The 27600-nt window shown below is 42.5% G+C and overlaps 2 protein-coding genes across 3 annotated transcripts in view; one reads left to right on the top strand and one right to left on the bottom strand.

Annotated features, from left to right (window-relative positions):
* The window catches only part of BBS4 (Bardet-Biedl syndrome 4), a 180113-nt gene extending 167987 nt beyond the window's left edge, over positions 1-12126 (top strand). Inside the window, exon 16 of the mRNA XM_079789701.1 lies at positions 7320-12126. Coding sequence (XP_079645827.1) covers positions 7320-7330 — 11 coding nt within the window. The 3' untranslated portion in view covers positions 7331-12126. The remainder of the gene's footprint in view (positions 1-7319) is intronic.
* Positions 1-27600, bottom strand: part of ADPGK (ADP dependent glucokinase) — a 38500-nt gene that overhangs the window by 2478 nt on the left and 8422 nt on the right. For both annotated transcript variants that reach the window (XM_079789534.1, XM_079789535.1), the window contains exons 2-6: positions 24268-24493; positions 20945-21007; positions 12139-12259; positions 6705-6901; positions 5969-6067 (exon numbers count right to left, since the gene is read on the bottom strand). In XM_079789534.1, the coding sequence (XP_079645660.1) occupies positions 5969-6067; positions 6705-6901; positions 12139-12259; positions 20945-21007; positions 24268-24493 (706 nt within the window). The remainder of the gene's footprint in view (positions 1-5968; positions 6068-6704; positions 6902-12138; positions 12260-20944; positions 21008-24267; positions 24494-27600) is intronic.

Raw genomic sequence — 27600 nt, 5'->3', positions numbered from 1 at the left:
GACTCCACATATAAGTGAAATCATCAAGCATTTGTCTTTCTCTCTGACTTATTTCATTTCGCCTAATACCCTCTAGGCCCATCCATGTTGTGGCAGATGGCAAGATTTCATTCTTATGGCTGAGTCGTAATCCACTGTACACATACACCACTTCTTTATCAATTCACCTGTTGGTGGACACTTAGGTTGTTTCCATACCTTAAATACTGTAAATAATGATGAAACATAAATATGGATGTATATGCCTTTCTGATTTAGTATGTTATGTTTCTTTGAATAAATATCCAGAAGTGGAGTTGCTGGGTCCTTGTTTCTTGTTGTATCCTTTGTTTTAAAGTCTAGTTTGTCTGGCTTAAGTATTGCTACCCCAGCTGGTTTTTTATTTGTTTCCATTTTCATGAAATATCCTTTTTCATCCCTTCACTTTTAGTCTGTGTCTTTTGATGTTGTTTCGTATAATTTTTTATCTATTCTCGTCACCATATATCTTTTTGATAAACCCCCGTCTGAGGATTTTTTTTAACTGATTTTAGAAAGAGGGAGAGGAACATTGATGTGAGAAACATGGCTCAGTTGCCTCCTGTATGAGCCCTGACCAGGGATCAAATCCGCAGTCTAGGTAGGTGCCTACCTGGGATCAAACTCGCAACCTTTTGGTGTATGGGATGACACTCAAACCAACTGAGCACTGCATGTCTTTTGATTAGAGCATTTAAAGTAATTGCTGATAGATATGATTTATTGCCCTCTTATTCTTACTTTTGATTTTTTCTTTTTAAAAACCCTTTAACATTTCATGTAACACTGGTGTGGTGGTGAACTCCTTTAGCTTTTTCTTGCCTGGGAAGCTCTTTAGCTGACCTTTGATTCTAAATGATAGCTTTACTGGGTAAAGTAATCATGGATGTAGGTCTTTGCTTTTCATCATTCTGAATATTTTGTGCAAGTCCCTTCTGGCCTGCAAATTTTCTGTTGCTGGCAGGGTATGGGAGCTCCGTTGTAGGTAACTAACTACTTTTCTCTTACTTCTTTTAAGATTCTTTCTCTTTTTACGTAATTATGGCATTTTAATTTATGTGTCTTGTGTAGGCCTCTTTGAGTTCATCTTGTTTGGGACTCTATCCTTCCTGGGCTTGAATATTTATTTTCTTTACTAAGTAGGAAAGATTTCTGTCATTATTTCTACAAAAAGGTTTTCAACCCTAGCTCTCCCACCTTCTGATGCAAATTTTGGTATGTCTGATGTTATCCCCAGAGGGACCTTAAACTATCCTCATTTTAAAAAATCCTCATCTGAGTATATGTTTCTATTGATTTTTAGAGAAAGGAAAGGCGGGGGGGTGGGGGGTGGGAGGGGGGCAGGGCTAGAGAATCATCAATATATTGCCTCCTGTATGCACCCTAACCTGTAATTGAATCTGCAACCCATGTATGTGCCCTGACCAGGAACAGAAACCGCAGTCTTTTGGTATATGGGACGGTACTCCAACCGAGCCATGCGGCCAGGGCACTATTCTCATTTTAAAAATTCTTTTTTCTTTTTGCTTCCATATATTCAGAGTCACTAATTTGATTCTCTGTTTCATCAACTCTACTGTTTATATCCTGTAAATTATTCATTTCAGTTAGTGTATCATATCTTTAATTTCTGACTGGTTATTTATGGTTTTCATGCCCTTTTTAAAAAAATATATATTTTATTGATTTTTTACAGAGAGGAAGGAAGAGGGATAGAGAGTTAGAAACATCGATGAGAGAGAAACATCGATCAGCTGCCTCCTGCACACCTCCTACTGGGGATGTGCCCGCAACCAAGGTACATGCCCTTGACTGGAATCGAACCTGGGACCTTTCAGGCCGAGGCCGACGCTCTATCCACTGAGCCAAACTGGTTAGGGCTCATGTCCTTTTTTATAATTGAAGTTTTCACTAAGTTCCTTGAGCATCCCTATAACCATTGTTTTAAATTCTGTATCTGGTAGATTGCTTGCTTCTACTTAATTTAGTTCTTCTGGAGATTTCTCCTGTTCTTTCATTTGGGACCTGTTTCTTTGTCTCATTTTGGTTGCTTCCCTCTGTTTCTATGTATTAGGCAGAGCTGCTCTCTCCCAGACTTGGTAGAGTGGCCTTATGTAGTAGGTGTCCTGTAGGGCCCAGTGGTGTAGCCTCCCTGGTCACTGAGCTGGGTGCTCCAAGTGTACCCCATGTGAGCTGTGTGCACTATCCTGTTGTAGCTGAGTGTTGATTGCTGTTGGCACATCTCTGGGAGAGATTTATCCCCAGGCTGATTGGCTGCAAGGACTGGCTGCAATTACAGCAGAGGAGCTGCTGTGCAGTAATCAACCCCATGGAGCAGGTCTCACTTCATCGGGACTTTGGTGCCTGTTGAGTCTGCCCCTTGAGTGTGCCACTATAGAGGTGGTTGGGTTGTAATCCAGTGTGGTCTGTAGCTATCCACCAGGCCCACTGGCTCTGGGGCCTCCTGGGAGGTACAAGATCAGCCACTGCCTGGGGCCATCTGGTGTGAGCAACAGAGCAATCTGCAGATGGCTGCTACTTGTGCTGGGCATGGAGGTACCCAGGAGAGGTCAAGCTGCTAACTGAGGCTAGTAGCTGCTAACCAGGTGTGGGGCCTCTTAGCAAAATGTATGGGGTATGTACAGGCCAAATCCTATTTGATAGATTTTAGGCAAGTCCAAAGCATGAGCCAAGAGAGGCTATTTGTATGGAAACTACTGGAAAAGGCTTGGGTGGGCCCGAAAGTTGGGTGGAGTGGGGTCTCAGGAATCACCAGGGCAGAGCTATGAGTGTCAGCCAGGTGGATGGAGACTCAGAAATGGCATCCGCCTGTCAGCTCTGCAACAATGGCTTCTGCCAGTCCTTCTGTCTGAGAAGGCTGCTCCTCCAGCCCTTGTAGACAATTCAGTTCCTCCTTGTACGTCCCTGCTGTGGTTTACGCTGCCACCCCAGTGCTGGAGCTCAGAGTGCTTGAAATGTGTCCAAGTTAAGTCTGTGCATTCATGGGCCCTTTAAGAGGAACACCTGGGACTCTAGCAGACCTCCATCTCACTTAGCTGTAATATCCACTTGTCTTTACAGCCAGAAGTTATGGGGACTTCTCTTCCTGGTACTTGAACTCTGGGCCGGGGGTTCTGATGTGAGGCTGGGACCCCTTACTCCTTATGGGAGATCTGTACAGCCAAGATATCCCTCCCAATTATTAACTGCCACATGTGGGTGTGGGACCAGCCTGTTCCAAGCCTCTGCCCTCCTACCAGTCTCAATGTGGCTGTTTCTTTATATCCTTAGTTATAGGACTTCTGTTTAGCTAGATTTCAGGGGTTCTGAATGATGGCTGTTCTGTAATTGTAACTTAGTTGTGGTTGTGGGAGGTTCCAAGTACCACGTTTACCTGCACCAACATCTTTACCAGAACTCTCTGATGAGCCAGTTTTCTATCTTAAAGGAAACCACTATGTCCACCTCACTATCTTTCTTACTTAGCACTTTCCTCCTTACAGCCAGAGAAATACATGTAAGATGACTGTTAGTGCAAGAGAGATATGCCCCTATATATATATGCAGGCATGTAGGTATGGGTAAAGGGATTTATGTGTATGTATGTATTTATATTTATTTAAAAATCAATGACTCGTACCTCTGCGAATGTAATAGCACTTCCATTTACTGCATGTTCTATTCCAGGCACTGAACTAATGGCTTTACTCAAGGGAGGGAGGGAGGGATAAAGAGAGGGAGAGAGGGAGAAAAGGAGGGATTACCTCCATTTTACAGATAAGGGGACTGAGGAGAGATTAAGTAGATAGTTACACAGAAAATGAGATAAAAATGGCTTCCTTTTTAAAAAGTAAAAAGATAACCTAAAAAAGAGAAATGCAAATAAAAACTATACTGAAAAACACCAAGAGTGAACCCTAATGTAAACCACGTATTTTGTGTGGCAATGAGGTGTGAGTGTATCCCACTGTGGTGCAGTGGGTGGGATACTGGGGGAGACTGGGTGGGTTTGGATAGGAGGTATATGGGAACTCTATATTCTGCTCATTTTACTGTACACTTAAAACTTCTCTAAAAAGTAAAGTTGGGGGGGGGGGCGGCTGAGCTGGGTGGAGAGAGGCAAATGGGAGGGAAATATGGGACATCTATAATAGTATCAATAAAAAAAAAGTAGTCTAATTAAAAAAAACTATTGTGAAATATTTCTCACCTGTTGCACTGGTGACAATGCATGTTTTTACTGTTGTTTTTTTAAACAAAATTTTTAAAAAATTAAATTTTATTGCTTTATCAAGAACATTATTTATTATCATTTCAAAGAGGAAGGGAGAGGGAGAGAGAAAGGGAGAGGGAGAGGAGGGAGGGGGAGAGAGAGAGAGAGAGAGAGAGAGAGAGAGAGAGAGAGAGAGAGAGAGAGAGAGAGAGAAACATCAATGCTGAGAGAGAATCATGGATTGGCTGCCTCCTGCAACCCCCTACTGGGGATCAAGCCCGCAACTGAGCATGAGCCCTGATCAGGAATCAAATCTTGACCTCCTGGTTCATTGGTTGATGCTCAACCACTGAGCCACACCAGCTGTGCATGTTTTTAATCACATCCTGGTCACAATTATATGAGGAAATAATAAGCACTTGTAAAGAATTCTAGTGCAAGTATATTGGTATAATTCTCATGGAAGGCAATTTGGCAATATCAAATTTACAGATGCTTTTTCTGCTCCTATCCAGCCAATTTTACTTCTGAGTATTATACATATGTACTTGTTCATGGACAAAATAAAATCATGTACAAAGTCACTGGTTGCAGGCCTATATGGAATAGCAAAGGGTAATGCACCATTGAGAAGATTCAGGTTCAGTAAACTGTGGTGCCCACACATTCCTTTTAACAACATGGCTGTGAAAAGACAAGAATGTTCTCCAAGTGATGACAGAAAAAAGATCTTCAAAATCTGCTCAGTGAGAAGTATTTGAGATCTTGCTCCCTAGCACATGCCATCAGTTTGGCTCAAAGAAATTCTTATAAAAATTTTTTTAAAACCCAATAAAACCAATCCACTTAGTGAAAAAGAACAAAGTGTAGAATGTGTATTTAAGTATGCTATGCTGTATTTCTTTTATTAAAAGAGCTTAAAAATAAGGACATATTCCCGTGTGTGTGTGTGTGTGTGTGTGTGTGTGTGTATGTATACACACACACACACACACACACGGGAATATGTCCTTATTATATACATACACACACACACACACACACACACACACACATGGGAATATGTCCTTATTTTTAAGCCCTTTTAATAAAAAATATGTATATATATATATACATATACACACACATATATATAGCTTTTAATATTTTATGAATATATCAACCATTATAAAGGTTAAATAATAATAAAATGGAAGGGTAACTAACTTGCCCAAGTTCATAAAGCTAGTGAATGGCAAAGCCAGCATTCCAACTCAGGTTCCCCAAGTCTATGTTCTTAAGCATCACCCTCTCAAATTTATCTAATCACTGTAGCTGTTCCAAGGCAGGAGTGAACACGTGATGCCTGGAGGTAAGGGAGTAAAGCTCCCCCACTTTCCTTTCTCTGAGCTTCTTGACATTCAGTTGAAAGCAGCTGAGCTGGGCTTTCAGTTTTCCCCTTTGAGTTCTACTGTAGACCGTTCACTCCCAACTTCCCCATTCTAGAAGGAGAAACAGCCCACGAACCCATCAGATGTACTGCCATATTTCTAACCTAGGAGGAGATCCTGTTCCAGAACAGTTCTGGTTCCTTATTTAGATCTTGAAGGACCTAAGTCTGAGTGACATGACAGCCATGCCTCAGTGAGCTGGCCCCTGAGCCCAAAACAGCTGGTCCTGCTGGACACAGGCACATCTTTGCAAGGCCTCATGAGAGTCAGGGCCAATGAGGGCCCCATGTGCTGCCCACACGGTTACCTGATGCACAATGCTGCTCATGAGCTCCCTATTGGTCATACTGGCCAGCTCTAGGTGAATTGGAATACCAACGGGGATGTCAGAAATGGAGGTCACAACCTGTAAAAAGAGGACAGCATTGCTATTAGATATAGAAGTCAGACAAAAGGAAGAAAAGATCAGGTCCTAGAGGCAGTGTGTATTGTCAATGTCTTCTTTGCATCCTCATGAAAATTCTAAGCTACGTAGGTTTCCACGGCCTCTGTGGATGAGGGATGCTTTTCCTAACTGGGACGCCTAGGATCAGCAGAGAAGCACTGGATTACAGACTCAGAGAGCACAAAGGGCTGCCCCTGTATGTTCATGTAGTCAGCCTATTCCTGGGGACCTACACTGAGCAGTTGGCTTCAACTTCTGTATGAGTCTGCAACAATAGCTGATGGGAAATGAGATGACACAGATAACACAAAGGACACAAAGTATAAACACTGCAGCTTTCAGCCACCTTCAGTTTAGCACAGGATAGAGGCTCAGGCAGTGAAATGCTCTGACCTGTCCTACTCAAGCTGCTGCCTGTGTCTGAGAGAATACGGTGAGGTGCCTCCCTAGAGCACGAGGAGGTTCAGAGCCAGCTGCCCTGATACCCCTGGAGGCCAGAACTGAGGGCAGGGCAGCACAAGCTGTAGAGGTCAAAGGAAGCAGGGTTCTGAAGAAACACACTGCTGAGATGTGTGAAATTCTAGAACAGTGCTATTACCTCCAAGAGTCTCTTTCTCTGGAACTCCTTGCTTTGTCCCTCCATCATGTGCAATCCAGAGAGGACCACCAGGTCTGGCTGAAACTCCTCCAGGCTAGACACAAACACCTCCAGCATCTTCATGGCCCCGTTGGAGAGGTCGTGGGAGAAGATGAATCGGTTGGCGTGGGGAGCTTTTAACTGGCCCCACTCCTCCCCTAGAAAAGCCCAGTCAACACAGCGGGGAGAAAAGGAAGAGGCGTTCAGTGTCCTAGCGGCGGGGAAGGAGGGCTTGCAGGCCCCCCCAAAGCCTTTCTTGGGGGAGGCTGGCTTCTGGCTGAGGAGAGCCTCACCACCATGGCCTGAGGTACGCACGGCATTGCATCCGGGAAGGCAGTGGTCAGTAATGAGACAAACCCAAAACACAGAAACACAGTATGGGTATCAAAGGGTAGCAATTCGCTCACCCTGAGTCCCAGGAAAGCTCTGCTGTCCATTGAGCTTTTCAAACACAGGATGCCTGTGTCCTTTCCCAGTTACAGGACAGCAGCATTACTTACAAATACCAGGCTGCAGTGCATAGCACACGTGTCCCTGCACACAGCAATGCTGCCTTTCTCTGTCTCCACCTCACAGCAATGTCCTGAGCACCTTTCACTTAGTTGGGACCTAAGAAGGCTGAAATTCCAAGAGTCAAGCTGACTGCACTCCCTCCCCGCTCCTGCCCACCGATGGTTTCCAGGCAGTTGGTCCAGAAGGTAAGAGCATCTGGCTGCTCTTACATCCTCTGAGTGAGCTGCTGTGGAATGACTGCTCAAGACCAAGTTCAAGTGCAACTTCCTTCAGGAATGATGTGACTGCTCCAGCCTGAAGTACACTTTCAGTACTTTAAGCATCCACAGATATTTTCCTTTTCATGGTCTGTGGTAATCATTTTGCTTTGAGTTCTCTCTTCTACCATTTAGAACTAGTAGTCAAACCTAAATCATTTCTCATACATTTGTGCACGTCTCCCGGAGCAGACTGCCAGCTCTGTAAAAGTGACATGCATGTCTGGTTCCCACAGCATTGTCACAGCCCCTGGCCTAGTGTGCCCGCTCGGCACCTACTAATCTGATCCCAGCAGACCGAGCATGTCAAACGTGCGGCCCCCAGGCCGCATTGGCCCACAATGAGTACTTTTGTGGCCCAGCCCATATAACGGTATGTAAGAAACGTTTGAATAAAAATTGCGTAACAATTTTTACAATATCCTGTTATACATAGTTACTAATAATGAACTACAACGTTTGCTAATGACTGATTACTATAATCGTGTTGCATTCATTTCCCTTACGTGCTTTACGCACAGGCACACCATTTCTCTCCACTAATAATAGCAGCAAATATTTTAGCAGCCGATGGCCACGTCATTAGTCTTGGACTGACTTGTTTGGTGTGCGCAACAGGAAATATTTTGCTTTTGGAGAACAAGAAAAATAGGTTTATTTGTGTTACGCTTATTAATTTGTGCAGTTATTCAGGGTCTGGTAAGTCAATGTTCAAGAAAATATATTAATTTTTATTAAAATGTTCTATTATTTTATGTTAACAATTATTTATTTCAGCCCTTTGTATTCAGCATGTCTCTATCAAAATAAACCTATGTTTCTATAAAACTGAAGTTTTTGTTTTTTTGGTGTCCCACATAAACGTAAACCTTGTTTATATGTCCTGTGTTAGCCTTTGAGTTTGACATGCTTGCAGTTGAGGGAGGCAGATCCATCCTGGGGTGGGTCTCCTGGCATGGGGAGGAGTTTGGATCTGCACATCCACAGGAGTGGCTCTCAGCACTGGCCAAGTATCGGAATCCTCCAGGGAACTAGTCTAAATGTGCAGTGTGAGGCCCCCGGGAGACCCTGGCATGCAGTCAGGTGGAGAACTGCTGATTAGGGCCCCTCTGCTGCCAAGCACGGAGCGGAGTGCTGCACTGAGTCCTAAAGCAGGGAGGGGACAGCGGCCCTCGCCGAGCTTGCCTGGTGAAGCTCTGCAATCAGAGGCTTTACACACAGAGTTCACCTTCTTGTCCATAAGACTTGGCAGAAAATCTTGAAATGAAGTCAGCTGAAGGGCCGCCTAGGCTATGCAACTGCTTAGGGCAATTCTTATATGAGGCCACCCCCCTGAATGGGGGCTGGGTGAGGAGAAACCCGTCACCACCAGCAGGGACACTCTGGGGCAAGGACTTAGTATAATTCAGGTTTACGTGGCTTTCCCTCACATGAAGGATTTGTCCCATTTATACAAGGGAAGCCCACATGCTGTAAACTAGTTGAAAAACTTGGTTTCTATCACATTTACTGGATATTCCTCCAGAAAGTTTTCTCCTAAGACAAACAACCCATAGCAGAGGGTTTCTTCATCTTGCAGGTGATCTGCCAACTGCAGTTAGCAACCTCCTTCCTCCTTTCTACAACGGGCCTCCCCAAACAGAAGCTCTGCCTCTCTGTGGAGAGCACCTGTATGCACGCATGTGTAGGGCTTACTCTAGGGCAAGTGCCAAAGTTGGGAGAATCCATCCTTACTTTAAGTTCAGCTTTCTTTTTTTTTTTTTTAAAAAAAATGATTTTAGAGAGAGACCAAGGGAGAGGAGGAGAGAAACATCGATATGAGAGAGAAGCATCGATCAGTTGCTTCCTCCACATACCCTGACATGAGCTCGAGCCTACAACCTGGGCATGTGCTCTGACTGGGAATTGACCTGGCAACCTTTCAGTGCACAGGACGACACTCAACCAACTGAGCCATACCAGCCAGGGCAATCAGCTTTCTTGAATCCATTCCTCTGAAGAAACACTTAATTGTGGGTCATTTGTATGAAAGTCTATGAAAGCAGAAATAAAAAGAAAATACCTATTCACTAAACCCCAATGCAATGATTCTATTTGTTAAAACTATATTCTTTTCTTAGCTCCTGGTCATGTCCAAACAAAAGACCCAATGGTGTCCCACAGAGTGGAGTGGAGTAGTCTAGCTCTACTTCATTTACAGAGCAGACACCAGGACGACCTCCCCATGAATCCTTTCCTCTGTCACCCCAATGCCTTCCTTCTCTGGGCTACAGCTGCACCCAGTTATAGGAGTTTGCACTTTACTTTGCAATCATTTGTTCAGGAATCTGTCTCCTGCAGTGGATGGTAGCAGAGGGCAGAGTAGTGTCTCCTACTATCATCAGACTCCTGCTCACACTGGACCTGGCACTCAGCCACATGAACAAACAGCAAGATACGTGAGCAAGAGAACAGACTCTAATGCCCACAACAACAAAAAATATGGGTATGAACTCCAAGTCCAATATTTCCCCCGTGTGCAGTGATGAGATTGTACATGGGGGAAAAGACGCGGCATTAGTATTCTCTGCAGGGCAAGACCTGGAACTGGCCCTTAAGGAGTGAAGCTGCTAAGACACACTGCCCAAGTTAACTTAGGGGGAAAAAGCCACACATAGTTCAAAATAAATAAAAAAAGTGAACGAGATAAAAATAAATGGGCTTTGTAACGTGAAGACAAGGAGGGATGTGAAGGGCTCTTCACTGGCTGTTTGCACAGGGCTGATGGAGCTGACTAAGAAGCAAAGTGACTGGAACTCAGTGTGAGCTCCTAATAATAGGTTAATGCCCCTCTTTTCTCATAAAGCTTTGAATTTATTTAAGCGATTTCTTCTATCAATTTATCATCCTGCCCTTCAGCCACTGAGTAAGCAAAACCTATGTAATGACTCATTGGATCCCTGGCCCAATGCCTGAAAACAAGCTTCTCTGGAGATGTCTGGCAGGAGAGGAGGAGGGAAAAGTTGACAATTCTTCGTGGGAATTGATTCATCCAGGTTAGAGAGAAGCAGGAGATGGACTTCTGTTAATAGAGCTAACCCAACAGCTGCTGCCACCAGACTAGGTTCCCTACAGAGTCTGATAAAAATGTAAATGTAAGTTTAATAAAAGGTCTGCTTTATTCTAAAAAATATAGCCGAGAAAAGAAAAACTGAAGTGTAAGCCTCTCAACCCAAGGATGGAGACAGTCTCCTGTGAGGATCAGCTGTGCCATATACGTAAGGCACATATGTCAAATACAACAGCAGTCTTCGTGAGGAAATAGTCTCTCCACTCTTGCCCCCAGGGGAAAGGACAGAAACCAGGAACCAGAAGGCCCAAGTCCAGAATGCGAGTGCCAACAGAGATGGGAGTGAGAACAGGGAACTGGCAGTAGCATCAGCAGCACATCAAAGACACAGCTTTAGTTTTTCTAGATTCTTTGTCAGCAGTCTTGTTCATGCCTTTCATCTGAGCAGTTCATACTGCTTAAACACGCTACCTTAATCCTTACCACAATCTTCAGGCAGTAAGAACCATCACTCTGATTTCCCATTTGGGGAAACCAAAGCCGAAAGCAACTCAAAACTTGTATATTATTAAATGTGAGCTGCCTGCCCTAACAATCGGTCCCTAATTTTCAGACCCTGACCTTCTTAACTTCCTGACTGATTCTAGTAAATACCCCAAAGAGAACCAGAAACAAGAACAATCCCCTGTTTTGTACTTGAAGAAAGGCATAATTTTCAGGAAGCACTATATTTCATAACTTACATTAAAGTTAATTACTCTAGTAGGTGAGGTTGTCTTAATTTCTGACTTGGAAGCAGTTCACTGAAGCATATTAAATACATACTGCTTTAAGGTACCAATTAGTCGGTTTCGATGTTTGAGTCTTTAACTTGAATTAACGTGTTGAATCAGAAATTCAAGAGGCTGGCTTCTAAGCAGAGGAAAGATACCACAGCAAATACACAGAACTAAATTACGTTCAGGTATTTAGAATTCTTTCAGAAATCAGATCTGCAGACTGTGTAACAAAATGTACTTGGGGGGGGGGGGGGTGGCGGGCAGCTGGATGGAATGGTTTGGAGTGATAAACATTGAAACATTATATAACAACAGGAAATAATATGCATTGTTAAATATATAACACTTCCAGTTACACACCCAAGGGAAAACAAAACAATTCAAAGAAAGCTTGCCAGAAGCCCAGAATCAAATCTGAGCAGTTTGAAAACAGTTGCCCAGAAAGGCCTTGGGCAGAGTCTAGCACAGAGTTGAACAGGTATTATCTGCCCTTTTCTTTCCTTAGTAATAAAGAAAAACTTTATAGGTATGTGTTTAAGATGCCTGCTTTCCTACATCTTGATTCCTCTTGGTTTCAGATCAATTCTGTTTATTGATCTGGAAATTTTCTTCATTGTTGTAATACTCTAGCACTCTCCCTTGAGACAATGGCCAGTATCAGTGCAGGAAACCTGTGGTAAAGAAGAACAGGGGATCCTACTAATTTACACAGAGAAATCTGTAGCATAGCTACTCCTCAGTGTAACATTATACAGTCCCCTGCCGGTCTTACACTGTCACTTAGTCATTTCTCTCACCTGCTTGATACTCTAAAATTAGGTGGAACTCATCCACTTCTTGCAGTGACTCTGGTGGTACAAATACATTGTCATCAAGAAGTTCATGCAGTTTTGGACCAACTGGACCACAAAGAAGAACCTGGAGACAAGAAATATGAAGTCTATCAGATTTGTTCCTTTTCCCATAGAATCTGTATAGTAACCAAAAAGATACATTGAGGCTACTTCTTTTCATTTTAACAAAATACTGGAATCCCAATCTAATTTTGAAAGTTATGTAATAGAGGGACTATTATCTCAGCCTCTGGAATATATGGCCACAATGTACCCTGGAATGAGAGGCTGACAAAAGACCCATGTCACACATGCTAGGTCCTATGCAGCTGCTAGGGACTGAACATTGTGTCCCCAAAATTCATATGTTAAAGTCTAATCACCAATGTGAGAGTATTTGGAGATAGAGCTTTTAAGAGGCAATTAAGGCTAAATGAGGTCATATGGGTGAGGTCTTATAGGATTGGTAGCCTTATAAGAAAGAAAGAGATTTCTCTCTTTCTACAACATACACACTGAAGAAAGGCCATGTGAGGTCACAGTAAAATGGATTGCCATCTGTAAGCCAGAAACGGCCCTCACCATAAACCAAACATTGCTGGAACCTTGACCTTGGACTTTCCAGCCTGCAGCCTATGAGAAAATGAATTTTTGTTGTTTAAGCCTTTGGTCTATGACATTTTGTTATTATGGCAGACTAAGACACGCCCTACCCTACTTTCTCTTTTTCTTTACTCACATCCTGTGTAGGAAAATAGATATGGAATGTTGGAAACAATTCTGTTTGAATTGTACAGAGTATAAAAAAGAACAAACCTCAAGGATCACAATACCCTCCACAACCAGGTGACCTGATTTGTGAGACCAGGCACTACTATACTTAGCTGTTATGTGAGTAGAATTGTTTTCCAAATATGAGAATTAAAAATTACCCCAACTCAGAAAGTTTGGGGCAGGTGCTCTGCAACTTTTCCAGAACCTTTTTTTCAGCTCCGACCTGGGCCTCTCCCAGTCTCTTCTTTTTAGAAGCCATTTCACAGCACTGCTGTTTCTGCCATGCCGGTTCCGGACCTCACTCAGAGCCAGTCCAACAGACTCAAAACCACTGAATGATGAGAGCTTGGACCAAAATTTAAAAGGAAGTACACAGAGATAACAACGCCATTTCAGATCTAACATGCTTCACCCAGAAGCTTCAAAGGCATTTTTACTTGCCAATTGACTGCTTGTTTGTACAGAGGCACTTTTATGTGTCTGAGAAATCCCAGCTTCTGAGTGAAAGGAAAATATACCTCTCTCCCCTTGACCTACTTACTACTCCCTTTCAGCCTTGACACGTGTCCATTGTTTGCCAATTCTGAAAAGTCTTGCCCCTAACATTTTATTTTATTTTTTTGAATTCTTGACTAGAACTTCAGTTTTCAAGATAAGGTAACAAGGACCAGTTTACCCTCCTGCCTAAAATAATAACAAGGGAAAACAGATACAATATATGAAACAAGGGTTTTCAAAGCATTTGGACATTGGGCAACAAAGAACAGTGATTCTGAAGAAACAGGAAAAAACTAAGCAAGCCCTACAAATTCTTCAGCATATTATCTTAAAAGAGTTTCCTTAAAAGAGTTCCCTGATATACAATTCTGAAAGAATTCACCATCAGCAGACCTGCACAATAAAAAATGTGAAAGGAGATCCTTCAGGCAGAAGGAAAATTATACTGGATGGAAATACAGGTCTAAACAAAGGAATGAGAGCACCACAAATGGTGCTGGATAAGTAATATCTAGATAAGCCATATCTCTTACTATTTAAAGCTCTTTAAAAGATAATTAACTGCTTATAAATATTAACATACAGAGAGGTTTGTAAGATATGTAAAGGTAAACTATATAAAAATCTATACTAATAATAGAGAAATATGCAAATTATCTGTTACAGCGTCATATTACCACTGGATCAGCAGGCTGCGTCCCCGCCCTCTGCTCAGGCAGCTGCGAGGCCCAGGGCAGGCAGGATAGGATATGCTAGGAGGGGATAAGAAAGGAGAGGGAGAGGAAGGCAGGCCTGCATGCAGACGGGCTGAGAGGAGAAACGGAAATACAGAAAGGGAACAAGAAAAAGACGCAGGAATGGACAAGGGAAGGAAATGCAGGGCTGCACGCAGGAGGGGGTGGCGACCGCTGGGAGGGGGTGGTGGTGGTGGCGGGGGAGTAGGTGCGCCCAGCGAGGGGCGGGGCAGGAGCCCCGCCCAGACATGGGACGAGGGCGGTAGCCCCCGGTGCGGGCCATTGGTGGGGAGGCGCCCACGGTCCGGGACAGAGTGGTGGACTGTTCAAGGCCTTCTGGGCGCAGGCACTCCTGTTTCGTGGCGGCAGCAGCCTCGGCCACCCTCGCTGGGCCGGGCGTCCTGGGCAGGGAATGGGAGCAGGCGGCGGCAGGGAGGCCGGGGAAGGGGGGACAGTGAACACCTGGCCGGGGCTGAGCCCTGGGCTGGGGGTTAATGCCTCCCCCCCCCCCCCGCAACAAAAGCTTTAAGAAGGGAGGGAGGGAGGGAAGAACTTTATAAAGGAGTCGGTAGAGAGCAGAGTTAAAGAAGGAAAGAGGATGTGTGAGTGAACTGTAGGAGCTATGATATGATGAAAATCAAGTATAGTTGTGTACTGGGGACAGATTTTAAAAGTAGGAGTCAGAAAAAAAAAGGATAAATGATAGTGAATAATTAGGCAGGTAGATAGATATTAAAACAGTGGAAGTAAGTAGAGAAGAATGTATGGGAAAGTCGGATGAGAGAGAAAGAGGGAGGGAAGAAAAGTTTTAAAGGGGAGCCGGTAGAGCTTTATAGAATGGGAAGAAGGAAGAAATGGGGGAGGGAGCAAAGCAGGTCCGAGGGAGGAAGTGAAGAAAAAAATTAAGGTGGGAAGGAAGGAAAAGGGGAGGGAGGGAAGGAGAAAGATGGGAAGAAGGATGATGGAACAGAAGTAGGAAATGAGGAAAGAAAAGTTTATAAATGATGAGTCAGTAAGAAAAAGTGTTACATAAAGGAGAGAGAAAAATTGTGTGAGAGGGAGAAGCCAATAAGGAAGTCAAATACAATTGCATGCGAAGGGAATAAGGTTTTAAAAAAAAGTTTATAGGGGCGCCCAAGCTGGCAGGGGAGGGCAGTTAGGAGGATCAGGCAGGCAGGCAGAGTGGTTAGGACAGGAAAGCAGGTGAGTGGTTAGGAGCCAGAGGTCCCAGATTGCGAAAGGGCTGTCCAACTGCCAGTTTGGATGTCCAAAACTGGCAGTTGGACATCTCCCGGGGGCTCCCGAATTGGAGAGGGTGCAGGTTGGGCTGAGGGGCCACCCCCCATGCACAAATTTCAGGCACCGGGCCTCTAGTAATAGTATAAAGACAAGAAGGGAGAAATCGCCGAAACCGGTTTGGCTCAGTGGATAGAGCGTCGGCCTGCGGACTGAATGGTCCCAGGTTCGATACTGGTCAAGGGCATGTACCTTGGTTGCGGGCACATCCCCAGTGGGGGGTGTGCAGGAGGCAGCTGATCGATGTTTCTCTCTCATCGATGTTTCTAACTCTCTATCCCTCTCCCTTCCTCTCTGTAAAAAATCAATAAAATATATTAAAAAAAAAAGAAGGGAGAAATGGAGGTGTACACTGTTGTAAAGTTCTTATATTCTATGTGGTATACTAATATCACTTGAAATCAGACTGTGATAAGCTAATATACATTATAAACCCTAAAGCAACCACTAAAAGAACAAAGCAAAGAATTTTAGCTAATAAGCTTAGATAATATGAAATCACAGAAAATAATCCAAAAAGAGTGCAGAAGTGGGTATGGCTCAGTGGTTGAGCATTGACCTATGATTCAGGAGGTCCTGGTTTGATTCCTGGTCAGTGCACATGCCTGGGTTGTGGGCTCAATCCCCATTAGAGAGTGCGCAGGATGCAGCCGATCAATGATTCTCTCTCATCATTGATGTTTTTCTCTCTCTCTTCCTCTCCCCTCCTCTTTGGAAAAAAAAATATATTTTTAAAGAATGCAGAAAAGGAGGAAAAAAAGGAAAGGTAAAGAGGTGGGACAAATGGAAAACAAGTAGCAAGATGTCAGATTTAAACCTAACCTGATAAAGCAACAATCACATTAAATGTAAATGGTCTAAACACTCCAATTAAAAGACAGATTGTCAAAGTATTATAAAGCAAGCCTCAATTATATCCTGCCTATGAGAAATAAGTTTTAAATATAAAGACACAAATAGGTTAAAAGCAGAAGGATGAAAAAAGATATATCATGCTAACACTAATCAAAAGAAAGCTAGAATGGCTATTTTAATCAAAACAGATTTCAGAACAAATAATTATATAAAATGATTTTCTTTATCCTTGGTAATGATAAAGAGTTCAATTCATAAAGGGATGTAACAATCCTAAGCAGTTCAGCACTTAATAATAGAGCTTAAAAATACATGAAGCAAAATGTTATAAGAACTGCAAAGGAAACAGATAAGTCCACAATTATAGCTGAAGATGTTAATACATCTCTCTCAATAATCAATAAATCAAGTAGACAGAAAACCAGTAATATAGAGTGACACTATCAACCAATGTGGTCTAATTGACGTTTATAGAACACTCTACCTAACAACAGAAGAATATACATGCTTTTCAAGTGCATGTAGAACTCACCAAGATAAACCTTACTCTGGGCCATAAAAAAGTCTCAGTAGATTTAATAGGAGTCAGAGAAGCACATTGTCTAACCAACAATGGAATTAAAATAGAAATCAATAACAGATATCTGGAAAACTCCCAGATATTTATAAACTAATACACTTCTAAGTAGTCCATGGATAGGTTAGTAAATAGCCCATTTCCAGAAATCAAAGGGAAATTAGAAAGCATTTCAACCAAATGAAAATAAAAACACAATGCATCAAAAACTGGGATGCAGCTAAAATAATTCTTAAGGAGAAATTTATTGTATTAAACATCCTAAATCGGAAAACAAGAAAGATTTCAAGTCAATGACCTCAGCTTCTTAAGAAACTAGAAAAAGAAGAGCAAGTTAAATTCAAAGTAAACAGAAACCAATAAAATAGAAAAGAAATTATAGAAAAATCAATGAAACCAAAAGCTCATTATTTTCTGATAAGATCAATGAAATTGATAAACCTCTAGCTAAACTGATCAAGGAAAAAAACACAATTTACTTATATCAGAAAAGATCGATAGCTTCTGTAGAGAGCCGCCTGGGAAGGCACATGGGCATTTCTTTTAACTGTGGTCAGCGGAGTCCGAGAAGACTGGCAGAGCCGCGTCTCGGATACACATTTCCCCAAGATGGCGGACAGTGTACTCAGCCTGGCCTTCATATCAGCCCAGGTGTTGGCAGGAGCGCGTCTAGATATGTAAATCCAGACAAGCAACAGGACTGCTCTGGCCTACTTAAGAATGCAAATAAGCTCCTTTGATCTTGAGTTTTGGTGTTACTTCCTGGTATTGGGGGTATAAAATAAATGCGTGGCTCAGGTCGTCCTTGCAGCCTCTCCATCAGAGAGGAAGGATGGCGTCCCACCCAGCTCCCAGCTTTAAATCTATTTCTGCGTCCCCTTCCTTCCTTCCTTCCTTCCTTCCTTCCTTCCTTCCTTCCTTCCTTCCTTCCTTCCTTCCTTCCTTCCCTCCTTCCCTCCTTCCCTCCTTCCTCCCTCCCTTCTTTCTTCTTTCCTTCCTCCCTTCCTCCCTTCCTCCCTTTCTTCCTTCCTTTCTCTCTCTCTCTCTCTCTCTCTCTCTCTCTCTCTCTCTCTCTCTCTTTCTTTATCCCTGGCCGCCTCCACTTAGAATGGGTTCGTTCATCTCTCTTTCCGTGCTGGACGTGGAAAAGGGAGATCCCCGCCATGTCTGGCCCCCGCTGCATCAGGCCCCCGCAAACTTCACTACAGATTCTAAAGATCTTAAGAGGATAAGGGAATATTATGATTAATTTTATGTCAATAAGTTCAACATCTTAGATGAAATGGATAAATTCCTTAAAGGATAAAATTACCAAAGCTCATTCAAGAAAGAAGAAAATCTGAATTTCTCTATACCTATTTAAAAAAATCAAAGTTGTGCCTTGGCCAGGTGGCTCAGTTGGTTGGAGTGTTAATCCGTACACAGGAAGGTTGTGGGTTCGATTCCTAGTCAGCACATACCTAGGTTGTCTCCTCTCTTTCCCTCCCTCCGTCCCCCCTTCCTCTCTCTCTAAAAATAAATAGGCATATCTTCCGGCGAGGATAAAAAAAAAAAAGTTGTTAATAACTTCACATAAAAAGAAATCCAGGTCTAGAGTGGCTTCACTGGTGAATACTACAAATATTTAAGGAAGGTATAATATAAATTCTACACACTCTTTTTTAAAAAAAATCTAAATATTTCCCAACTCATTCTAAAGGTCAGTATTACCTTGATACCAAAACCAGATATACAAGAAAATAAAAATAGAGACCACAGCCCTCTTGGAAATAGATATAAAAATTTAAAACAAAATTTTAGTAAACTAAATCCAACAACATATAAAACAGATAATAAATACATCAGAACCAAGTGGGGTTTATCTCAGGGATGTAAAGTTGGTTTTAACATTTGAAAATCAATGTAATTACCATATATCAAACTAAAAAAACAAAAATCTACACAATAATCTTATTAGATGCAGCAATTGATGAAATCCAGATTATATTTTCTCAAAGGCAGTCTCCCCTTCTGCAATCTGGCTTCTATCCTACCATTCCACTAAATCTGCCTTTGCTATATTCACCAGGGTCTATTTCTGAGACACAATCTATAGCACAGTAATTAAAAATATGGACTCTGGAGCGAGACTGCTTGGTTTAAATCCCAGCTCAAACCCTTTATAAGGATTTAACCTTCCATGTCCCACTTTTCCTATCTACAAAATGGGGTAATATAACTTCCCTTATAGGGCATTCTGAAGATTAAATGTGTACTATGTATGTGTATGTTTGTGTGCGTGTGCGTGTGTATCACTTGAGAGAGTACCTAGCATACAGTAAGACCTATGTGTTAGCTATTACTATTATTACCTTTGGAAAACACCTAGTTCTTAACTTCTGGTAGTTCTCAGATAATCCCATTTTGGCAGGTTAAACTAAATCTGAGAGCCTTTGAATCCTGGCTCTATCATTTCCTGGCTAGATGACCTTGGGCACATTACTTCTCTGGACCTTTCATCTTTAAAAGGGTGATAATACCATACTTAATAAGATTATTGTGAGCACTGAGTAACAGATACCCCTTTTCTTTGCTCAATATCCTACTAAGGCCCAGACATGTTTTACCAGAATGCTTCCCAACGAGACTGGTCCCAGGCCCAGCTTCTCCAGAGGTCAATATTGAAAAGTCAATCTTGTTTTAATAACCCAGGACTTCCAGGGTGCTGTCCTCCCAGAGGTCAGAATTACTTCTCGGAGTCAGGAGGGTGGCCTTTTAGGGACCCACACAAACACCCAGGGTTCTAATGGGAAGGGCACAGGCACTCTCTAATGAGCTTATGATTGATCTTTTCTTTCCTTTTATTTATTAACTGGTAATATTTCTGAAGGGTAGCCCTGGAATTTCTAATCTTCTCTACTTGGGAGTTAATTATGACTACAAAGATAATGACTGTAAAATCTTTATTTTCTACCCTAGTACTTCATGAGAACTTTAATTCTTTTTAAAATGCAAATGTTCACACTTTACTATGCTCTCCACATATAAGCACACCCATCTCCTGCGGTACAGCGTGGCTCCAAATAAATTCCCCCCCTCACAATGCTGATCAGCTATCTGTATTACTGGGCCCATCTCTGCCCCTGACCCATATTTCTATTTTCAGGCTGGTTCCCCCAAACTGTTTAATGTTCCTTTTCTCCATTGTCGGTAGCCACATCTATTCCACACTGGTCAAGTTTGCTTACTCCGAAATCATCTTTGTTAAATCTATCTTCTTTGCCCTCAAGTATGGTCTAGCACCGAGGGATTCCATTTTAGTAAGCTTTAGACAGATGAGTTTCTCCTTTTCTGCTGCTCTAGTCCAAACCTTAATCATTTCACAGTAGGGCAACAGCAGTAGCCTTGCTGGCCTCCCCCACATACGTATTCCACTCAGCAAAAGAACCTTCTTATTCAGATGTTATTCTGAACAGCAGGAATTTTGAATTCTATTAAACTAATAGTTGAAGACTTGAAGATACCCTCCTACTGTCCTCCATTAGTGGACTTCATTTTTCAACACTGGATCTAGGCTCACACAGAACCAACTAAGTTTTCTCTCATCACTGTATAATCCCCAGTCTCAGGCTCTGACTCCAAAGCCTACATGCTTTTAACCATTACATGATACATTACTTAAGAACAGGGACTCCAGGTCCTAGGTTAGAATAGTTCCATTTATTAGCTGTGTTGTTCTATGCCTTAAGCTTCATGTGGAAAGATAGTAATAGTACCAATACCAGTATTAGCCTTAGAGGTTGTTGCAAGAATTAAATGATATAATCTATGTAAATCATAAAAAAAAAAAAAGAGGCAAAGACAATGTCAGACACAAAGTAAGCACTCAGGAAGCATTAGCTGCTACGATTCTCCTACTATTATTATATTGGCTCCTAACAAGAGGCCCAGGGCACATAGTAGGTGGTCTGTACGGTGAATAAGATACTCATTCTTGCTCCTAAAATTATTGAAAAGTAGTGGAAGGGACAGATTTTAATCTGGGAATTTGACCTACCTTTAGATCTGAGTTGGCTGCAAATTTCTGTCCAATTAAAGCTGCATTTCCTCCTACATAGTGCTGTAAGATAGTTCAAGGTTATTAGACAGTATTTAGCACAACTATGTTATCAAACCTTAATAATTCTTAAATTTTGAATTATATTTTTTTCCAAAAAATATTTTGAGGTGACTTTACAAGGACACTGAAGTGAAGCTAATAAAACATTAAACCCACAGGTAAATGGACTATGAATTATAAGGAAAGGTGAAGAAAACAAATATGCTAACCATGGAAATTAGTATAATTGCCTTAACCCTGGATCAAATTTGGCCTTGAACTTCTAGGCAGACAGAACAGATAAAGGAAACAGGACAAATGTGCACAGATCTTATCTTCTACACTGTAATCCTTCTTTTTTAAAAAAATATATTTTATTGATTTTTTACAGAGAGGAAGAGAGAGGGATAGAGAGCTAGAAACATCGATGAGAGAGAAACATCGATCAACTGCCTCTTGCACACCCCCTATTGGGGATGTGCCCGCAACCAAGGTACATGCCCTTGACCAGAATCGAACCTGGGACCCTTGAGTCCGCAGGCCGACGCTCTATCCACTGAGCCAAACCGGTTTTGGCTACACTGTAATCCTTCTAGGAATTTATGATTATGTCACTCTCCTTCTGAAGTCATCCAATAAACACTATAATGAACTGAAACCCAACTCCTAAGTGAGGCACACAGGGCTTCTTTAGCTGCCCCTGCTCTCCTTTCCACCTCCACACTGTGCTGCAGTTCTCCAAGTTCGTGTTCCTCTGTGTGCCTGCCCTTCTCAAACACTGGTATATCCCTGGTCACTTCTTAAGAATCAGCTGCAGTTATCGCCTCTTCTGCAGTGCCTTCTATTTCCTCCTCTCCACGGCCATCCCAGCCTCCACACCCCTCCACCCAGACAGGATTCCAGAGCCTCTGCTTCCCCTATACTCCGAACAAACCTCTACTGCAGCCCCTGTCCACTGGGGCTATTATCATCTGGGTACATGTCTAGCTCCTTCAGGGTAGGGACTGTTTTCCCCCCTTATAATAAGTGCTCAATAAACTTTTGTTGCTACATTTTGAGAAAGGAAGAAACAAACTGATGTGTTAGGAAATACAAAGGCTTTCCTAGAGGACAATGCTGTTTCCTAAACACCGTATCTCTCAGCCCAGGACACAGAACTGCAGAACTGATCATTCAAGGCTGCTACTTCACGTTGCTGACTAAAGATGAGTCATGTGCTTTGGAAACCTGACAAGTAGGAGATAGAACTGATGTTCTTTTATGAAAGCTGAGAAGCCTTAGGTAGAATGCTGCCACCTCACCTCCTTGGTCCTCAGCCCCACACAGAGGCACAGACTGAATACTAGTAAATAATTCAATTCTAGATGTTAGCCGTCACTGTAATCCCACTGTCATTTGTGTCAACCAATCACCTGCTACAGGTGAGACAGTAATAGCTTTCTAGGGACAAACTTAAAACTTTCTGTTGATACATAGGTTGAAATTTGGCCTTTAATACGTTAGCCTTAACTTTGTCTTTAACTGTGATGGCTAGAATTTACTAAATATCTTGGGGGAAATATTAAGATTCTATGAAGTGGATTTAAGTTTTCATTTAATAGTTACTAACTGCTGTTTATCAGTCAATCTGCCTTAAGGGAATTAGAAAAGGCACCAAATGAAGCATCACCCTAGTGGGAAATAAATAACACATTTTAGGTTTTATAAGAAATAATTTGGATGATCTAAAAGCTAGGTTAAGTTTTGTAGAAAGAAAATTTTTGTTATGGAACAAAAGGCATAATCAAAGCAGAGAAAATAGCAACCAAACTGGTGATTTAAATACACCGTCATAAAGACTAAACTTGTCATCATGTTAAAACTATCAAGATTCTTTCATAAAAGATCAGACCTTCACTACTGAGCTCAGATGCAAAATGATCATAAATAAAATTTTAACAGTTGCTATCTCGTTTAGAAACTCAGCTGGGTAATGCCATGCCCATTTCTAATGTTCAAATGGGCAGCTTCAAAGGAAAAACCCCCAACAATGTTAAAATCTTAAAAGTTATCAAAATAAAAGTGGTAATAAAAAATAGCCCGTGGAAGGTACCAATTAAAAATGGCATTAAGAGCCTCCCTAGTAAGAGTCACACCCAGAGTCAGGTGACTAGCCAAAGGAAGATTTTCGGTAAGAAGAATCAGGGGTGAGATGGAGTGGGGTGGAGAAATGTTTAAACAAACCACCACCATTCCACCTTAAGAGGCATAGGGGCATGTGTGACAAACAGGTGTGCTGGCCCAGGGCAAGAGCCATGGTTGGTCAGGTCTCCTGCCCCAGCATTGCTTCTTACTCCAAGGGAGCCTCTTAGAAGTTGTCTGGACCTTGCAGGCCCCAGAGCTTTGTTTATGATCACCAGATGGGCTTGAGGTTCCCCTAATTCTATCTCTGACAGATTCTACCCTGTGTACTTGTGATTCTCAAAACAACATGCTCAGAACAATAGCATCAATATAACCAGAAAACTTGCCAGAAGGATAAATTCTTGGGTCCCATCCCATATACACTGAATCAGAAACTCTGGGGCCCAGGAATCTGTGTTTTCAATACCACATGCAAGTGATTCTGGTGCACACGTTCAACTCTGATAATCACCAGTCTAATCCTGAGGTTCTCAACCAGGGGTGATTTTACTTCCTTCCTCTTCTCTATCCTGGAAACGTTTATAACTGTCACAGTTGGGGAAAAGAGGAAGTGCTATGTCATCCAATGGGCAGAGGCCAGAGATGCTGCTAAAGGTCTTACAATGTGCAGGGAAGCCCCCAAACAAAGAACTGTCCAGTCCCAAGTGTCAGTAGTGCTGAGGCGGAGAAACGCTCATTGCTTGGGACCAGTGGGACAGAGGTGAGGCCCGGGCAAAGGCTGGAACTGATGGTTTGGCCTTGTCTTCTGCTCAGGAAGGACTAGGCCATGTTAGGATTACTGCAAGTTATCAGCCACAAGCAATATTCAAACCAGTTAGTAGATATCTTTCCTACCTTAAACTTGGGTAACATGGATGAACCAGAACCAAAATTTTAGTAAATATGCTCCATAAATGCTGGTTGATCTGACCAGAAGCAGCAGAGTTAATAGAAGGTCAGATAAACAGTTTTACAAAGAAAACATTGCAGAACTGGATTCCCAACAGTCATCCCCTTGGGCAAACTGGAGGAAGAAGTTGCTTGGTTGCTTCTAGGAACCAGACAGAAAAGGTATCTTTTCCCATCCTCTTAACGTACTGCTAGCCAACCAAACAGACCTGGGCTCCTGGGAACTTCGATGCAACCTGGGCAACATCATGGAAAGTTTCCTTATCGCTGAAGAAGCGCTCTGCAGCTGCTCCCTTCCCCATGAAGTGAGTGAAGGCTTCTTTCAGATCATTCCTTGAGTGCAGGATGGAGTGATCTTTCCCATCCCCAGGATTCAGGCCAAGTGCCTGCAAAAGCTTCACCCCTGAGAGCACCACATCCACACATGCATTGACTCTGGAAGGAAGGACACAGACCATGAGAAATTAGCAGAAGCCCCACTCCTCCCCTTCCACTCTCTAAGCATCAATGGAAAAAATACCCGCTGGTGAGGATTTTAACCAGTTGACTGACATGATATTTGGAATTTAATTAGAAAGGTCCGCCGCTTGTGTCTATAGATGCCTATGGCATACAAATGGTTATAAAAAGAAGAAAGTTCTGGCTTGTATGTCAGTGTTTCTTTGCTAAAAGTCATACCCTAAAAGAATGACTGAATAATTTGGGTAGCTAGTTGAGGTCTATCCACTGCAAGTCACTATTCCTGCCTCTGCCAAGTGGGGATGTCATTCTTGGCAGTGGGGCTAGATGACCACATAGGCAGCTCCTAGCCTCTGAGAAGAGCGAGGCTCACAGCAGGCCAACCAAAACAGCTCCTGGTGATAAAGGTGGCTGGGCTTCCAGGTTAATTCTGGGCAGCTTTGAAACCAGAAGGTAAACTCATCAATAAAGGAACTGAATGGATTGAATTTTAGTGTGAAATATATAACTATGTTTCCCTTCTAGTTGCTTAAAAAAAATATCTTGATCTGGAAATTAATACACCAAATCATTAATGATTGCAAACTCTAAGAGGAATGAGACTGTGGTAAGGAGAGAAATTTTATTTTTTATTAGATATATTTCTAATGTTTATAAGCACACATTACTTTTATAACTTAACAAGTATTTTTTTTTTTTTGGTTTGTTTTTGTTAATCCTCACCTGAGGATATTTTTTTCCATTGATTTTCAGAGAGAGTGGAAGAGAGAAAGGAAGGAAGAGAGAGAAACATTAATGTGAAAGACACATTGATTGGCTGCCTCCCACATCCACCATGACTGGCGCTGGGAACTGAACCTGTAACCCAGGTATGTGCCCTTCCTTGACTCGTGAACCTGTGATCCTTGGGTGCATGGGCTGACAGTCTAACCACTGAGCACACAGGCCAGGGCAACAAATAACACTTTTTAAAGGTTTGTATGTAGGCTGGATATTATTTACAACACTCAAGTAAGGCTTTACAAGGTTGAGAAAGAGACATATTCCTCCTCATGACAGAAACTGATTGAATCCTCATGGTAAGAATTCTTTTATTAGTTCCTTCCCTATGGAGCCTATATTTAGGAAAGAATTTTGTCTACAAAAATTTAAACATTTAAATACTCAAATTTTCTTATTCTTTTAAGGGCACATAATTACTCTGGTCAACTGGGAAAGGCTCTAAGCATTAGCATGCCTTTTAGAGCATAAAACACATTGACATGCATGTGGCAGGTGCTGAAAAATATGTTGAAAATAAATTTCTTTCACAGCCTTATGTGATAATAAACTAAATACACCTTGTAAATGTGTCCCAATTCCACCTCACAGTGTCCTGTATTCCTACAAATGCAACATTAGATGTCTATAGGGTAGAATCTTAGTAAGAATACAGGGATCCTTGCCTTTAGTAGGTTTCAGACAGTGAGAGTTTGGATAGCCAGGGATACTATTTCCACCAAACAGTTCTATCTGGAAAGTGTATCCAAATGGATTTGGGTCCTGAGTCTGGACAGCAAAAATTCAGATATTGAGAGATACCCATATTTGGAAATAATGACTTCAATAAACACATCACCATATCTAGTTCTGCTGAGACCTTAAATAAAGTGTGATTCTTCAAAGATGATAGTAATGGAGGAAACTGAGTTTGCAAAAGTTACAAAATCTGAAAGAACAATGTTCAACATATTTTGCAACACAAGACAAAACACAACAGGGATAATTTTGTGTTTAAAAAAACATGAGTACCAAGGTAACATTAAAAATAAATTAAAAAAAATATATATATAGTAGAGGCCCGTTGCAGGAAGATTCCTAAAAGAATAGGGCTTCCTGCAACCTGAGTGAAGCAGAGAAGGGAGCGAAGCCCGCCGAGGCGGGCTTCCCTCCTGCCGCTGCCACCCTGCTTTCCCTACCTCTTCCTTCTAAGCTGTCTTTAGTCTTCACTGCCACCCTGCTTTCTGCTTTCCCTCCCTCTTCTTTCTAAGCTGTCTTCAGTCTTTGCTCCGTGCCTGCGTATGCAAATTAACTGCTATCTTTGTGGGGTTAATTTGCATACTTGCTCTGATTGGCTGGTGGGTGTAGCGGAGTGATGGTCAATTTGCATGTTTCTCTTTTATTAGTGTAGATATATATCTTTATTGATTTCAGAGAGGAAGGGAGAGGGAGAGATAGAAACATCAATGATGAGAATCATTGATAGGCTGCCTCCTGCACACCCCCTACTGAGGATTGAGCCCACAACCTGGGCATATGCCCTTGAATGGAATCAAATCTGGGACCCTTCAGTCCACAGGCCGATGCTCTATCCACTGAGCCAAATTGGCTAGGGCTAAAGTAACATGTTTCATCCCCCTCCCCAATCATGTCATGAATACTAGGGGGAAAATAATCTTATAGAGGAAAACTTTGTATTTGGTCACTCATAAAAATAAAAAGATCACTGACATCTACTATGTGCCAATCTTCCTGCAACGGGCCTCTAGATATATATTATTAAACTTTAACCAGAGTAGGAATCTTTCTTTGCACTTACCTCATGCAACAGCATACTGAAATGTAAGCAAGCACATTGTTTACAGGCTAAGGTGCTTTATTATCCTATCTAATAAAGAGGGAATATGCTAATTGACCCTCATGCCATTGCAAAGATGGCAGCGCTCACAGCCAACAGGAGGGAATATGCTAATTGACTGCCCCGCTCTCAAAGATGGTGGTACCCACAGCCAATAAGGAGGGAATATGCTAATTGACCACCATGCCCTCAAAGATGGCGGCACTCACAGCCACAAGATGGCAGCGCCCAGTCCCCTCAGCCTCTCCTGCCAACCCCTTGCACCACCCCCAGGCAGGCCTGGCCGTTCTGTGCGCCTGCCTCTGGAGTCCCCTGTCCCCTTAGCCCCCCAGCCGCCCAGGGTTGGCCCGAGGTGCAGCCAAGCCTCTGATGGTGGCTGCCTGGATGCCTGAGGCTGAGGTAACCAGGGCTGGCTGAGGCTTGTGCTGCAGGCAGTGGCAGCAGCAGAGGTGTGATGGGGCATCGC

This window comes from Cnephaeus nilssonii, assembly GCF_951640355.1.
Source record: "Cnephaeus nilssonii genome assembly, chromosome: 1".
NCBI lineage: Eukaryota > Metazoa > Chordata > Mammalia > Chiroptera > Vespertilionidae > Cnephaeus > Cnephaeus nilssonii.
Note: the sequence above shows the minus strand (reverse complement) of the source record. Positions and strands in the feature narration are given on the sequence as shown.